The sequence below is a fragment of the Condylura cristata genome, unplaced genomic scaffold (genome assembly GCF_000260355.1).
Source record: "Condylura cristata isolate star-nosed mole 26May11 unplaced genomic scaffold, ConCri1.0 scaffold00022, whole genome shotgun sequence".
Taxonomy (NCBI): Eukaryota; Metazoa; Chordata; class Mammalia; order Eulipotyphla; family Talpidae; genus Condylura; species Condylura cristata.
In genome coordinates this window covers 12,191,358-12,208,865 of record NW_004567123.1, presented here as the reverse complement: position 1 = coordinate 12,208,865, position 17,508 = coordinate 12,191,358, and the positions used below count along the sequence as shown (strand labels likewise).

At 39.1% G+C, this 17,508-nt stretch overlaps 1 protein-coding gene across 2 annotated transcripts in view; it reads left to right on the top strand.

Annotated features, from left to right (window-relative positions):
* Positions 1–17,508, top strand: part of SNAP25 (synaptosomal-associated protein, 25kDa) — an 82,247-nt gene that overhangs the window by 41,386 nt on the left and 23,353 nt on the right. For both annotated transcript variants that reach the window (XM_004687171.2, XM_004687170.2), the window contains exons 2-3: positions 10,823–10,958; positions 13,363–13,404. In XM_004687171.2, coding sequence (XP_004687228.1) covers positions 10,887–10,958; positions 13,363–13,404 — 114 coding nt within the window. In that variant the 5' untranslated portion in view covers positions 10,823–10,886. The remainder of the gene's footprint in view (positions 1–10,822; positions 10,959–13,362; positions 13,405–17,508) is intronic.

Here is a 17,508-nt window from a genome sequence, read left to right as displayed (position 1 = left end):
ACTCCACCCCCACAGAATGTCTCTGGTCTATGGTTGTTCATTATTTTTGTTATTTTCTCGCCTGGTCCATTATACTCCTGCTATGAGTGACACCATCCGGTATTTTTCTTTCTCTTTCTGGCTTATCTCACTAAGCATGATCTTTTCCAGCTCAGAATCACTTCATTTAGACTTGTTTTTACATGTCCACTTCTTCCTCCAACACATGGTACCCATCTCCAGAAGCCAACAGATAGTGTAGAATAGAAATATTTCCAATATTTCTGACTTAGGCAAAGGAGAGCTGTAGGCAAAGGACTTTAAGCTGGAGCTTGTAGAATCATCCTTCAGGGAGTCTTTGTACTCCCAGGGGCTTGCTGGTTGTGGCGCTGTTCACAGGAGCTCATTGGAAATGTTGCTTAAGTGGATGAGCCACTTACTGTAGTTTGCTTTGACTATGATCAGGGTAAATGAGATCTGGTTTGGTTTTACCCTTCCCTCTCTCCTGGTCAGTGAATCCTCTGTGCCTGGCTCCCAAGTAAACAACCAGGAACTGTTGCATAATACAAACTCAGTGATAAATAGCCATTTGGCTGTATTTGCAAAACAGACAAAGAAACATTGGTATTTTTGAAAAGGGAGATTTAGGCATAATCGTTGTTGGTTGTGGCTGGCTTCCCTGTTTTATTAAGAGATGCTAATGCTAGCTGCATTGAAATACCATGCCACCCCACACCAGGACCCTAAAAAACAAACACCAGCCCAAAACTACCTATTAGCTGTGTTGTCATTAATCCCAGAATAGCCTAGGGAAGAGGCACATTGGGGAAGTCACTTTTCTCTTCTCAAAAGAAAGCAGGTCAGGACTGTATCTGCTTATTTATCTAGATGAGAGAGTCCTATTTAAGTTCTATTTTAAATGGAGTGGGTGCAGTGAAAAATAAGTCAAACTTGACACTGGGCTCTAATGAATATCGTGACTCCCCTCAGAGACACTGCAGGAGACAGAGACATTTCTGTGAGTTGGTTGAAATACCTGTCACTTGAGGTATTTTAACTAAGAGATGGTTTTTAAGCCAAATTCTTTTATAAACCAATGTTTTAAATAATGCATTTGTTGTGTATCTTACAGCAGGCACTATGCCATCATATACCGAGAAGAATGTGGTAGGGGGATAAAATAAGGATTAAGATGGTCTCCTAAATGCCGGGGAGTCAACTAGGTGAATATCTAGATGTTTTTATGACATGGTTGTCAGAGTTTCCTGCCAGATATTTACAAAGTCCTTTAGGTCTTTGTGATGCTGTCAGAAATCCTCCCATTCTGGGAGCATAAGAAGGACCTGTGGTTGTTGAAATGTACATTCTAGCCCCATCTTAAGAGATCTTTTTTCCCATAAGTGGCATAATTAGGAATCTGCTTTCTAAAGTTATTTATTTTTTTAAAGATTTATTTATTTATGCATATAAGAACTGGGGTACAGGCCAGGGGCACAGTGGGTGAGAGGATTTACCAGAGACAGAGTTAGGAACAGAACAGGCAGACTGACTGAAATATACTGCTGAGGGGAGCAGCGGGTGGCACAGGGGAAGTCTGCCACCCTATGTGGGTCACCCCCATTGGCCAGGGATAGAACTTGGCTGCTGAGACTGTGGATAGCTTCACAGTGCTGCACTTTAATCTGTTGTACCACCAGGGAGGGTTTTTTTTTTTTTTTTTTTTTTTAAGAATTTTAAAGGACAGGCTTATTAGGAAAAGGAGAAAGTGAGGTCCCTGCCTAGACACAGGAGGGTAAGTGCAGGAATCTGCATTTTAACAAGCAATTGAAAAGGTTTAGATGCAAGAAGACCTCAGATTGTGCCACTGAGCAGCCTGTTGTGAGCACTGTGACTTATTCATGAACCAGCTAATGGTATGTAAGATGGTAAGTCAATTCACATGTGAGTTATTTACCTATCATATCTGAAAGGTAATCTGGGATTCAACTAAAAAAAATTATTATTAAAACCAGCAGTACCCGCTATGAAGACAGAAGGTTGAATTTCATGCACAAGAATATTTGAAAGAAAATAAGAGCCACATCTTCTCCATGCTTTGAAGAACTTGCACAACCGTGGACATAGATGAAGTAACAAATGCCTATTTTTTAATGATAGAAGAATAGACAGATTTTTGCCACCTGTTATCTGTTAAAGTTATCCTTATTCTTCAGCATAAGAACATGCATATTAATTACCATTTTCAGAGAAAGAATATATCCAAAATACCCAGAAAGTCTCCAATATTTAAAATCCTCAGTGTTTTTCCTTTTTCAGTCTCATAATCCTAAACAAGTCTTAGGCTTCACAGACTGTTAGTTAGGAATGATGGAGAGTCTCCAGTTTTGTTTTTTCCTGATAAACATCTCCCCTTTGTTTTCTGAATGAGAGACTATCTCCTGGAAGTTGGCCAGCATGTATAGCCTGTGAGTGCAGTGTGTCGTATATGACATTTAGGACCTGTGGGGTTTTCAGGCTGCCTGGGAGGCAAATGTTGCTGAAAGGCTGCAGGATGGACAGACAAGGAAAGTGAAATAATGGTGCATGGTGCAGTGTAGCAACAAAGGCCACCATCCTTCTGGAGGTGGGACACTGGGACTTTTCCACTCCCCAGCTCTGTGCTGTTGGCTGGTTATCAAGTCAGTGTTCACACTTAATGTGGAGGTGATGTGGCTTGGTACAGCACTGCTCAAACTTCTGGTGCTTGGTGATCTTGTCCAGGAGGTGATGAGATCCAGCAGGTCTGGGTTGAGCCAATGAGTTTGCTTTACTCATGAGCTCCCCAGCCTCACTGGTGCTGGTCTGGGGACCATGCTCAGAATAGCGAAGATTTGGTGTTTGTGTGTTTGGGCGGGGCAGGAGTAGGCCGTCCTACCTAAGTTTTGTATTGCACTCCTGGTTCTATTCCCATAACAAAGCAAGCTCTGTATCAATTTTATATAATATTTTGACAACTGAGATTATGTAAATCAGAATGTTGGAATAAATGCAGCAGATTTTTCTTAATTGAAAAAGATTGCTTCAAACCTGGAACAAATTCTGATTATTCAGGATAAATAATGCTCCTGGTACACTTGAGGAATCTTAGACTTATGTAAGCAGCAGTCACTGTGCTTCATAACTCCTTAGAATGGGCACTTTGGGTCTCACAGTTTCATTCTCTTCAAGGAGAAACTTCATCCAGGGGGGAAAAAAGCAGGTAGGCCATCCTTGATCAAATTCTTATACTGTTAGAGAAGAGGAGTTAGATCAATAGCACCTGCCTACAAACACACCCAAGTACTGATTCCTTCTACAGGAAGACAAACTGCAGAGAAAGCAGGTGACTGCTACACCATTAGACTCTGAGTCATGGCCAAATGAGAGTACCCACAACTTTGACATAATTCTGGGTTGTTGCTGCAGTGGTATGAAGATGAAAGGGATACAGTTAAGACTATATTCTAGCTCTTTGTGTTTGATCGAAGTTGTACAACACAAGTAACAAATGAGGCATATAGGTGCAACACTAGTCTCTAACATTGACAGAAACACTATTTAGCATGAAAAAGTAGCAATCATGGGCCTGTGTGTGTGTGTGCATGGCAATGTGTCCACAAAATGTAAAAAGCAAACTGGACTGAAATAGAAGACATTGATAAAGCTACAATACTGAGTAACTTGACTACGCAAAAATCAGTAAGTCATGTTATGGAGTTCAGGAATTTAAACAACAAAACGCCTTTTCAGTTTTATTTGATGTATGGATATAGCTTAGCGGGGCCATAGAATAGATATATTTTTCAAGATTTTATTTACTGTTTTCAAAGAAGAACTAGGATGTAAACCAGAAGTTAGGGGGTGGGTGGATGTTGAGAGGATTCACCAGAGACAAAGTGGGGAGCAGAATAGGAAGATCTAGAGAAACATACTGCTAAGGGGAGCAGCAGGCAAGACTGGAGAGGTCTGCTGCACCATGTGAGTTAGCTCCCTGACCAGGGATTAAACTCAAGCCATCTCAGTGATTGCGCTGAGGCTTAACCTCTAGGCCACTAGGGAGACCCAGAATAGACTTTCTTTTTAGACACAAACTAAATTTCAGAAATTGGCTATGGTTAGTGCAAAGGCAATCTCCCGAAATTTCAAATAGCAAAAATCAAATGGGCTACTTTCTCTGATCAACTGAAAATAAAGTTAGAAATTAACCAAAAAACCCTCTTCTGCTTACATTTTTAAATCTTACATTCAAATAACATGTAGGAAATTAAAGCTGAAGTTTGAAACTCAGTAAAAATAAATAACAACATACTATATGCCAAAACTTATAAATACAGCAACATGTTTAGAGTAGTCATAGCTGTATACCAAAACCATATGAACTCCAAACCATATGTAATGGTTTTTTATCAAGTCAACAGGATACAAAAAGAACAAAACAATCACACATCTTGGGGAAAAAAGAGAAAAATATAATAATGGGGGGAAAGAACTAGAAATTAAAAACATAGGTAGAGATGATAAATACTATCAAACCTGGGATATTGAGAAGTTCCTATCAAAACACCTTGTATTATCTTCCAATGTGTGTATGAAATGAAAATGAAATTTCTAGTTTTTTAGTAAAAGACAAAATGTCCATATAATATTCTTGGAGAATAAACATGCTTTAAAAATGCCCAAATTCCTGACCTGAAGTTAATTTGCATGGTGGTAGAATTATTTGTAAGCTTGTTTCCTAATCTACATGTTGGGATAGTTGTAGTATCTACATCATGTGTTTTTTAAGATTTATGTAAATTTATATATGAAAAACACTTCAAGTAGTGTGCAGCAGAGAGAGCCCTTAATAGTTATTAGTGTGATTTTTATTAATAATTAAGGAGAGTTGTCTGATGTGGTTTATAAAGCTCTTTTGTTCTGCTGTGGGCTTTTTTGAACAGAGTAAGTCTTTAATAAGCTTTTGTTGAATTTGAAAGTGCTTTTCTACCTGAAAGCAGGTGGGGTCTACAGGAAGAGTGAAAAAGTACTCCACAGAAGCTTTGTTAAAATTTTGAGCAGTGTTGGAAGATATTAAGATAAAGGTTTCAGATCGCTGTGACAATTTAGCTGACAGGTGTTGATGTATATACATTTGTTGGTTTGTTTTATTAAGTAAAAGGTGAAACACAGAAAGAAATGTGTGTTAGCTCAGGGCTTATCCCTTAACCTTTACCCCAGGGCTTCCCAGACTATGGTACCTTGGATTAATTGTTGATGTTCTCAACACAATTCTTCTGTGTCTTTGCCTACCTGGTATTTCAAAACAGTGCCTTTTATATCCTCTTTTACCTCTTACTGGGTGCTAACATCATACTTCAGTATAGATGTGACAATAAGAAAGGAGTCTTACCCTAATGCTTGCAAATAAATAAGCCCCTGGGTGAAGAAGAAAGGGTTATATTCCAGGTCTACGTGCCCTTGTCTAAGATGAGTCTCACATAGACGTGGCTGCAGCATTAGGGAATGAAGAGCTTTGTAAATTATGCTTGACATAGGCATAGCTACAGCTTGCCCACTTTGTATAAATACTTCAGCACAACAGACCTTCAGATGCTTCTCTCTCTGACACAAATAGTCCTGTGGTTCTGCTTGAACTTGGAAGCTTGGTCTAAAACTGATCATGAAGATTAGGAATCTTTATGAAGACCATACTGGCATCCCAGAACCTTTCAATTAATCACATGGCTTAAATCTGATTTGTGGTTCTAGAACCCTGCAAGAATAATCAATCAAAGGGACATTTATTTTTATATTTTATCTGCTACTTCATGCATCATTTATCTTTTAAAAGTTAGGGCCCAGGAAAAACATACTTCATTATGGGAAGTGCCATGAAAAGGAAATGCTGTAGACAAATATAGACAGAAAAGAGGACTTCCCGACACTCTGAGTGTGGATAGGAACTGTGCAATGGCCTGTGGCTATGAAAGATGTGGAATGCTGCTTTTCTGTTCAAACTTATATAGCGCAGGGATCAGCAAAAGTTTCCCACATAGGACAGTAATTATTTTCCCCTTGGCAGGCCATGTGGTCTCCTGTAACCACTTTGTTCTGTGACTGTATCCTGAAAGGAGTCACTCACAGTAGGGAAGCAATAGGTGAGTGTGTGTGTTCCAGTAAAACTTAATGGACCCTGAAACTTGAATTTTGTACAGTTTTCACTATACAGAGTACTAGATTTTTGTTCAGGCTTCACATGTACAAAGTATACTTCTTCTTTGAGTCTTTTGAACCATTGAATAATGTAAAAGTCATCCCTTGCTCATGGCCAATACAAAAACAGACCGGAAGCTGGATTTGGCCAGTTTACTGAGGCCCCAGTGGAGCCCACAATTTTGTCACGATGTATGGTGACAAACCCTTACCCCCATCCTGCCTGATGACACTCAACATCGCAGAGAGAGTGTCCTATAGGTCAGAGCTACTCAAAGTGCTGCCTGTAGACCATCCCCTGGGTGTAATGAGAAATGAGACTCTGGGACCCCACATCAGACTGCCCAACTTAGAATTCCTGATTCCTGCCAGTGGGAACTGCCATCTATGTTCACAGGATTTCCAGTGACTCTGCAGCCTATTGAAATGCTAGATGCTGTCCTAGACCACACCTGGAAAATTGCTGACTTGGGTATATTAAAAGTCATCTGTGGTTGTTGGAACAGCTCATTCATTCATTCTTTCATTGTGGAAGTCAACTAACTAGTATTGAATACTTCCTATGGGGTCAGACACAGTAACTAACACTGATGAATTAAAATAATGAATAGGATACCCTTGGGTCTTAAGTGGACTAGGAGATTATCTACCACTCAGGGAAACTGTTTGAGTGGTTCTGCTTCTAATTTCAGTTGTGAAACAGGCATTGCTCAGGGATCACACAACTAGCTCAGCAACAGACAGGTTTAATGTGCTAAGTGAAGTGTTACATGCCATCTAGATAATAAATGCCATTTCACTATTAACAGCCATTGCACTACTGAAATTACCGTTATCAACATCATTGTACCTTTTCTGGTAATGTCTTTTAGAATGATAATATGTTTGGGTTTAGGGTTTGTGGGGATAATTCAGTCAATGTCCCATCAGAGCATGTGAAGGAACACCTCGTCTTACCCTCCCTGCAAGTCTTACAAATACTCTTACAAATAGAGTAGTCATGTCCCTTTCAGCTTTGAAATGCTGTGCTGATGAATCTGTCAAATTCATCCAAATCATAGGCATGGCCCCATATTTCAGAGCAGAAGCGTGGGAACTTCGGGGGGGGGGTGAAAATCATGAAAACAAGAGTATCCAACCCCATGAGTTCTCTGCCCTTGTGCCAGCTGTCCAGGACCCATATCTTTATAGGTGGCCATCAGCTGGAAGCCAGGGGGCTCTAGATCTGTCTTGGGTACTGAGAATAGAAACTCTGAGGGGAGCTTGACAAGGAAACACATAGGAGACAAGAAAGGAGAAAGAGAGAGAGAGAAGCACATCCATCAGCAAACAGACCAGAGGAGAGGGAAGTTGCAGAAGTCTTGAAAGCACGCAAGACCCCTGCCTTTAGAGAGCTGACCTATTAAAAGCAAAGATTAGTTGCTTAAGGAACCAGCAGCCCCATACAAAGGTGGAGCTAGAAGGCGCTCTTGTTTGTCTCCACATGGCAGTCCTGTGAGAGGCACTGCCTAGAGACAGGAGGTTTGGGCCATCTGCTGGTTTCCTGGTTTCAGGCTGCCATGGGTGCTCAGCACCACAGCAACAGGCCTTCTGCCCAGCTGTTAGCAAGGGAGGGCTAATTAACAAATACTGGGTCTGTTCACTCCCTGCAGATATAGGTTTATGCTGAAAGAACAAAATTTTCTGAATATTAAGACCTTATATACAAGACCTTATAAACAAGGTTACTTACATCTTTCTATAGTTTCGCTTAACAAGCCAGTGACATTGGTAATATTTACCCTGGTGAGAAAACTGAGGTTCCGAGAGTCAGTGATAAACTTACCTACAACCACCCAGGTACTAAGTTCCAGAACCAACTGACCAAGTTGGGACTTCTGATACCAAAGTCCACCTAGCAATGGCTCACAACAGACTGTTTCCTTTCTCCATTGTTTTATTCTGGACAGAAGATGCCTGGCTCTGGGAAACACTGGAATGACTTGGTATAACACTCGGGAATGACTTGGTATAAATTCCTTCCAATTTCTGTTTCCTAGATCCCTCAATTCTAAAATGGAGCTCTGTGTTTAAGGAAAACACATGCATGAAACCTGGATAACATCTTAGTACATATTCTGGTGGTCAGAATAGACACTCAAAAATGATCAGACACATGTCATGTTGATTTTTTAAGTGATTGCCTTTAAAACTAAACTCAGCTTGCAAACTTTTTCTAATGTTGCCAGTAGAAATGATAAATCTACAGTTTTCTTCTTTTTTTTTTTTTACTATGATTTTTGTAAAATTTATATTTGACACTTTACCCATGAATCACGGGGTAGAAAAGAACTGCGAAATCTATTATCTCTAAAGAAATTTCACTTCAGGATTCCTCCTACCTAGGAACCCTGAATAGCCTGAGTTACTTCTCAAGAGTGATAAATATGAAAGAGTCTAATGATGTGTTCTAAATTAAAATACCAGAGAAAGTCATTCATAGATGTCAACACAGCATAGGAGGCTGAGCTCACATCCAGGGCCTGCTTCTGTGAATTTGCGTTCCCCTGCCTTTCCAAGAATATGCTCCTGAGAATTTTGAGGAGGAGTTTTCATTTAATTTATATAAAAGGGCTTCTAATGCAAATAACAACAACTAATAATAATAGTAATGCTATGGTATTTTTTGTCCCAAGCCCTAAATGTAATTTCCTCTCCTAGTTTCAATTCTCAATAGATAACTGCAAGGATATTTTGACGAAAACAATCATACCCTTATGCAATGCTTCTACTCCATTTTGAGTTCCCTCAGGCCTTCGGTGTAACACCAGCTGCTATACCAAAGGAAAGCAAAGCCCTCACCTTTTTGGTAGTGCAGCATAACAGAAGTGCCTATAATCACATGTAAGGTTGCAGGGTTTTCTGGTCACCTGTCAACTTTGCTCCATGCAGGCCCAAGTTCTTGCTTGTGCTTGGTGATCCTGTAGGGCCCTGTGTTTGCAGGCATAAAGGGTAAGAGAGGACATGAAAGGAATGTCTGCTTCTGAGTTGACTTGTCTGGCAGAGACATTTATCACTTCCACTGCAACTTATGAAACAAGACATTTCTAGCCACAGAGTCCTTTCAATGGAGACTGGAAGTATAAGTCCCTGTTGGGCAGCCATTGCCCAGAGAGCATCCCAGTTGCCATCTGAGCCACAAAGCAAGAGCCTCTGCCTTCAACAACTGTGCTATTCACAGATTTCAGCCTATCAAATACTTGTCATCTCTAGCCCTTCCTCGGCCCCTTTACCCACTTCCCTCTGATGACCATTCCCAGGGATATGACATCCTCAGGAAAGCATGCTATGATCCACAGTATGTTCCCTGCTACAATTATCATCACACTAAATAACATAATTTCTTTTTTTTAAGTCCTTTTCTGCAAAATTGAATATCATTGAATAACATAATTTCTTGTGTCACTCTCAAATCCCCACAAAACTGTAGTTTTTATGATGGGAGTAAATTTGCCCATTTGTTTTAGCACTATGTCCTGGGTGTCTAACATGGCCCTACTATGTTATAAGGACTCCATAAACATTTGAGGGGAAAGAAGGGGGGAGATAGGGGGTTAGTTGGCTTGGGAGGCAGCTCAGTCAGGATAACTGTAAATTGCAGTATATGGTATTCTATGTGAGTAATCAAGAAATAGGCTGGCCACACATCAGGGCTAAGGACACTTTCCTCTTTGGAAAAATAAGTGTTCACACCTACATAAGTGCTCTTGATAACCTCTGAGAACAACAGAAGGATAATGAAGATTTCCCTGCCTTTTGTCTCTAAATGTCTCTAAACACAATGGAATACTACTCAGCTATTAAAAAGGAATGACTTTTTGAGACATACTGTAACATGAATGTCTTTCAAAGCAATTATGCTAAGTGAAAAATTCTGGCAAAAATAGTACATTCCGTGTATACAAATTTCTAAAAAATGTAAACTAGTTTATAGTGACAGAATGTAAGTGGTTGTCTCAGCATGAAGATTGGAAGTGGGATTGGTGAGAAGGCAAGGCTACAAAATCCATGAGGAAATCCCTTTTGTTATTGTGGTTATGGTTTCCTGGATGTATACATATGTCAAAACTTCTCAAATTGTGTATTTTAAATATGGAGAGTTTAGTGTAAGTCAATTATACCTTAATAAAGCTGTTTAAAATATAAAATAAATTTTAAATGAGAAGTGAAAAGTATAGTAACCCAAAATCACATCCCTACATCCTGTCATCCCAAACTTTTGATGGTTTATATCTTAAAAAATACTTCATAGGAAGAAGAAGGAGAATAAAGTGGGAGGGGCGTCACTGGATTATGTTGACAGCATATACTTGAAGGGAATGATCTATATCTCTAAATCATATACAGTGCTATAAACCAATGTTACCTCAATAATAATACTTCACAAGCACATAGGTATCTGTTTCTATGGTAAAGTTGGCAGGTGTGTATGACTAGTGCCTTCTGAACAAATGGCATAGTTCTGCTATTCTGGGTATGGGTTCCAGCTCGGGTGACTGATTCATAAAGACAGAGCCTGGAACACCTAGAGCTTCCTCTATTCATGTAAACACATCCACAAAGCTCTAAAGTGTCCAATTCTACTTCCTTTCAGGTTCGGTGGCCAAACCCATTACTGAGTCCCCACCCCAGGCGTCCAGCCAACCCCCACCGCTACCATGGCAGAAGATGCAGACATGCGCAATGAGCTGGAGGAGATGCAGCGAAGGGCTGACCAGCTGGCTGATGAGGTAAAGAATGGAAATTTGGGGGACTGGGCAAAAGATGGGGAGAACTAGGTAATTTGTCTTATTCAAGTTCAAGTGAGAAAAGGGTTTCTTCAAAAGTCTAAATTTAAAAATAAGTAGCAGAGGTGATTTTCTATACATCTCTACAGACAGGAAAGGACACTGATAAAGCTTATATATAAATTAGTGTCCTGGCCCAAACTCCGATTTCCAGAAATCTAGAAAAATGAAGTTCTTATAACAAAAGCGATCACATATCATAGGGTGCTGATGCTGCCTCACTTCTGAGAGCTGATTATTACAGTTTCTTGAACTCTGCCAGTTGGTATGAAAGTAGAATTATATAAACTTAGAATTACATCAATTATACTCAAATCAAAGGTAGTAGTTAAATGTCAACACTTCCTAATTCTTTAAGTATATTTTACTAGTATCTGTGCTCTCATCATTCTTGACATGTGCTGTAACTGGAGTGTGAGAAGACTCTAGAATGGTGTTTTCTGCAAATTTGCCCAAGTTCACCTTGGGCAAATGACACCATGATGATGGAATGTTTATAACCCAGGAATCTGCGAATACCACAAATCAAGGCTAGACTTACTGTTTCATTCATTGTCTAAGTGGAAAAAAAATATTAATAATGCGGATCAAACATGAAAATGTCTGTAGCCATTACATTATAAATGACACGCATTATAAATTAAGGAAGCTTTCTAGTGTTTGAAATTTCTGATTCTGTTGAGCAAAGTCACTTATATGATTTGACAAATGAGTGAAGTCCAATGCAGGGTTTCATTGTTTCACTTTCCTTTATATTCACTAATGTAAATGAAAATATCAACTACCATCCATGCCAGAACTGTCATTGCCATATGCATGTTTATAGTTCTGGACATAGAGTTTAACAAAAATCAACAAAAGCTTTCTGTAAGAATCAATTGGCTAGATGGAATGTATAACTATCTTTTTTTTTTAAAGATTTATTTATTTGTGCATACAGAACTGGGGTACAGGCCAGAGGCTCAGGGGCGGTGAGAGGCTTCACCAGAGACAGAGTGGGGAACAGAACAGGCAGATCGACAAAGTACACTGCTGAGGGGAGCAGCGGGCGGGTCAGGAGAGGTCTGCCACGCCATGTGGTCTCCTCCCGGGCAGGCGGGAATCGAACTCATGAGGAAGTGGCTTTAGCTTCTCAGTGCTGTGCTTTAACCCGCTGCGCCACCAGGGAGGGCCCTATTTATCTTTTATGTCAGCAAAATAACAAGCTTAAGTACATATACAGTTATAGATACATATGCATATTTTTTCTATGAGCCAGTTTTTAATAAACATGTACTAGCACACCACTGCTTATAAGCCTTCATTTTAAATAATAGCCTGCCGACAGCTCTCCCAAGAAAATTAGCTTTCTTCATGTTCTGTAGAATCTTGTCCAAAGTAAGCTGTCATTTAAAAGTGCAGCATAGTGAAATGACACTGGTTGTTGGATTCTAGTAGTTTCAAAGGAACAGAAAAAAGTGACGTGTTGTTGCTGGGCGCCCTAATCTGAATTCAGACTTTCCCTCTCCTTTTTCTTATCTACAAATTAAGACCGTTTTTATAGCTGTGTTCTACAGGTTACTTATTTCAAACATGCTTGATTTTTTTTCCACCCTAAGGCAACAGCTTCATTTGTATTGATAAGAACTTTCAATTGTGTTCCTAGGAGCTTTATAGGAAACTCGATGTTAGATTCATCTTAATTCATGAAAAATTATGTTTGTGTTTAAAATTCAATATTCTTGGCCCAAGGAGGCCAAATTAGTCCACTGAGCATTCGAGATAATTTTTATGCATCCTGCCCATGCAAAATTATCTTTTCCAGATTACTTTTTCTTTGATATCAAGATCAGCTTCATATGGTTTTGATTTTTTGAAGCTCAGTTGATATTTAATTGCTTTAGGGAATCTTACTTTGTAGCGAGTCTGATAGTAAGTGAGGTCTGATAGTAAGTGATGGAAAATGGGAAGACTTTTTTTGTTTCAGTAACAAACTTAAGAGTATGTGATAGCAACTTTTTGTACTTTTTTTTTTTTTCAAGATTGATTTATTTGTACATACAGAACTGGGGTACAGACCAGAGGCTCAGTGGGGGCAAGAGGCTTCACCAGAGACAGAGTGGGGAGCAGAACAGGCAGATCAACGAAGTACACTGCTGAGGGGAGCAGCGGGCGGGTGTGGTCACCTCCGTGACAGGCGGGGAACGAACTCATGCGAAAGAGGCTTTAGATTCTCAGTGCTGTGTTTTAACCCGTGGCGCCACCAGGGAGGGCTAACTTTTTGTACTTCTTAAGGGGAGAAAGTATTTCTGATTTTCCCAAAAGTCTGGATCCTGCACTTACAATATATATATATTTTTTATCTTAGTCACTGGAAAGCACCCGTCGTATGTTGCAGCTGGTGGAAGAGGTAAGTGGTGACCCTGCTTTAAGTTAAATTAATCCCTTTGCTGACACACTCCTTTCGCAAAGTCCACTGTCTTTCCCTAGACCAGGATCTTCTTGGTTGCAGTGTGACTGTAGCTCGCCAGGAAGTAGTAAGGAGTGAGATGCTGCATATAAACTGCCAGGAAATCATCCAGGTACTCACTTTCCCTCCCAGGTCAGATTCTCTTCATGGTCTGGGAAGTGAGAAGAGTGTTTCCAAGTAAATGCTTCCAAGAAATCATAAAAGATTGAATCACTTAAAGCAAATCAGAGCAATTTCTAATATACAAAAAATGATCTGCATAAAATTTTCATTAGTAGTGGTTGTGGTGCCTCTAAGTCACATTTGATTTCTACATTTTAGCTACATATATATGGCTCTTAAAAACATGTAACCATATGGGTGTATAATTTTCAGAAATTGTCGTATTTAAAGACAGGCCCTAAAATTCATAAAACAATAGGAAAATTCTTTAATAAAAAGAAGTATCAATTCTAATATCAGCTCTTTTGTATTCCTCACTCTAGTTGGAGTATCCATTTGTGAGGCATGGTTAATGAATCCCAAACTATTTTTACACTGGTAAAATAGGGCAGATAGCCATGATACAATCAAAAGAGTATTTGCAATAAACCTTGCTTATTCTAATTTGGTAAAACAGCAGTCAACCAGGAAGACTAAATGGATTAATTGAATTTATTCATTGGGAGAGATGAAATGGAAAAAGAATGGGATGGATTATCTTTATCAAAACCAAATGAAACATACCTGATAGCTTTTATTCAGTGGAAGGCTGTTTTAGCTATACTGTCACTGCAGCAATGCATGTGTGGTAATGACTTTTAGTGATCTTGGGCATTCTCTAGCAGAATGATTAAATGAGCCCACGGGCCTCATGCTACTGGAAATTGCTTATGCAATGGCATGTGCTCAGGAAAAAAAAAAGATACATTTTTCAAGACTAAAAGGGAAGACAACTGCTTGTCACACTGCAGGAGCCAGTATCTTTATTTCTGCAACTTTAGCTTCTCACCTAGGAATAAAACATGGCTAAATGTTTATTGCCACAGGGAGGAAAGAGAAGGTGGCAACCAGGAACTCCCCAGGAATTCATGGAAAAGTGGGAAAACATACTTGGCAAAATCTGTTATCAGGAGAAATGACAGTTTGATCTTGCAACATGGTTCAAATTGGCCCCCACAGGAAGGCAGACCAGCAAGGGGCCCCCAGCTGCACAGGAAAGCAGTATTGGTTTCTAAAAGAGAAATATTTCCTTTGCTCTAATCTGAGAACACTGCTCATGCAAAATTACTTGAGGACCAAGAAGACAAATATTCTAAATCTCAGGATGGCGACCAAGCTTTCAGAACTGATTTATTGTCCCTCAGCCTGTCAGGAGAACAAATAAACAAACCTTAGTAACTTTCCTAGATAACGTCTACACATGGACCTGAGAGAACCCAGAAGTCAGCTGAATAATTATCTTGACAAGCCTTTCTGACCAATGGTAGCCTTCAAGGTCATTTTTTAATCTATGCACATTTGAAGTAATACACATTGAAGTAAATTTCTAAAACACCAGAACTACTAAAATTTTCCCACCTCTGCATGAGGAAACACTTGCATGTAGCAAGTAGTTGGGCAAATACATCAGAAGGCACCCCACTGAGCGGGCTCCTTACCCACTGGATCTTGGGCCCAGACACTGCCTTTTGTGTTCTTTCTCTTAAATTACAGACAGTGCGGGCCAGTCTTCAAAATGATGTGTCTGCTCTAATTTGTTCTGGGAAAAATAATTGCAAAACTCTATTGATTGAAGTAAGATTCTTGAATCACAGTTTTGCTTTCCTCAAGTGTTTCTCTATCAAGCATGAAGTTGCATATTAGAACAAGGATTGAAACAGATGGAACCCATCTCCTATCTCTAATAAAATGAAAGTAGATATTAGACTTTCCATCCTTAGGAAATTATGAGCAAGGCATTATTAGAATAGATTGATCTGCATTATTAGAATAGATTGATCTGCTCTTACTTCCTCCTGGGTTATTTTATATTTATGGTCAGACACCCCTTTTGTCTAGGACATTGGCTATTCAGATGATATTCTGCCTTTCAATCATAAAGGAAATTCTCTTTTAAAAGAATCAGCATTAAATATTCATCAAGGGCAGAAATCATTTGGAAAATTTGAGCATTGAAATACCAAGATCTTGTGCATGATCCCAAAGTGCATCAGCTGTTTAACTTGAAATGAGCTGAGTTCTCATTGAAATTCAGTCTCAAAGACAGGAAAGGTTACTAAATATGTGAAGTCTCCCTAAGGCAAACAATTCCACTTTCAGTGAAATATCCAACTTAGTACCAACTCTCAAACAATTTTTTAGGGTATAACAGAGCAGCAGATATGGAGACATAGAGGCTTTTTAATAAACATCACCGTCAACGAGTATCTCAAGGACAGTGTAAAGTTATACAAAGGCCAGTGGAGGAAAGTTCAGAAAAACTAAATATATTAAAGTAAAAATGTTGGTAATCACGTAACACTTGGTTTCTAGTCTAGAGTAGGAACTCTTTTTGATGAATGCGTTTCAACAAGTATTTTTGGAATGTTGAACTCTGGGAGTGGGAGAGAAGCTGTGAAGTGGTATCATGCATGAAAACAGATATTAGTATAACACTGCAAGTCAAAGACTGTACCTGCCTTTGGAACTAATTATTAAAAAGGCAATGATTAATTCTTATCAAAGAATCATGAATCTGCTTTAGGGCAGACTCATTCAAAAGCACCAGACTAAATTTTAAGAGTGGTTACTAAGGGCTCCTTAAATTTCATGGATGTTTTAGCACCTTTTCTTTTGATGCCAATTTATTTTTCAAGATACTTTGGCTACAAGAAAAGAATAAAAGTTTCAAAACTATGTCTGTGTTACCCAGACTTTCTTCCAAAAATGGAAGATTCAGACTAAGCAGTTGTTTTCAGATAAGCAGATGTGGATTCTTCTGATACTCTAGCAGTTAATGCCTAGGTGTCAAGTTTTAACTCAGCTATATCAGCTTTTTGAAAGAAGCTCACAGAAGCAAAAGAAAGACATTAAAACGTTCCCTAAACCTGCCTTATTTTATCTGCAAGAAAGGAAAAAGTGAAAATAGAGAAATAAAAAGGAGAAGAAAAAACTTCACATCTACAACTGCCATGGTAGATTGATGATTTCTCCAGCAATCTCAAGCAGAAACGAAGAATTGAGCTAAGATAAAAATAGAGCCACTTCTTCTCACACCCAGCTATTAAAACATAATACTCTTTAAGGAATGAGAGAATAATATTCTGCCTCTCCCTGAGTTATTTCCCCACCTGCCTTCTTTTGTGTTTCTCTTTCCCCCAAGGAGCATTTCAGTTATTTTGCTTAAAGCTGTAAGCAAAACAGCAAAACCAAAAGTAAGGTCTAACATTTTTTGAGGTCCTATGATGTACCAGGTACTGTGTTCCAAGGTGGTTTCATCAAGCATGTATTTCCTAATTAATCCTTATAGTCACCTTTTATTACTACTTTGAGCTCCAGTTTACTAAAGAGAAAATTAAAGTGCGTTGTGATTACATAACTTGCTTCAGGCACACAGACACAAATCACAGAAAGGACAGTGAGACTGAGGTCTCCCTGATGGCAAAGAAGCACTTAGCTTCTTTCTTACCAGCAACTCCTACAATATTTGCTTTTTTCTTTGAGAATTACCCTAAAAGAAAAGAATCTAAGAAAGCAAATGTAGTAGCTCAAATTAAACTGATTGGGATTCCCCATACATTAAACATTTTATTTTAATGTACTTCTTTTTAAACTATAGTCTTCATAGACTTGAACTTTTAGCATACTGTATGCTTGTCCTACCGCTTATTTTATACCCATAAGCAACAGAGCCATTTCAGTCCTTGACAGCTGGGAAAGCTAAAACACAGAACAGGTGATTCTTGAGCAATAGGACTACAGAGATAAATAAGAATTTTGAATTATTGACTTTTAGATTCCAGCTCTGCACCAATTCACTCTTACTTGTGAAATACAGTTGAAAACCATGCATTTGTTTGCACC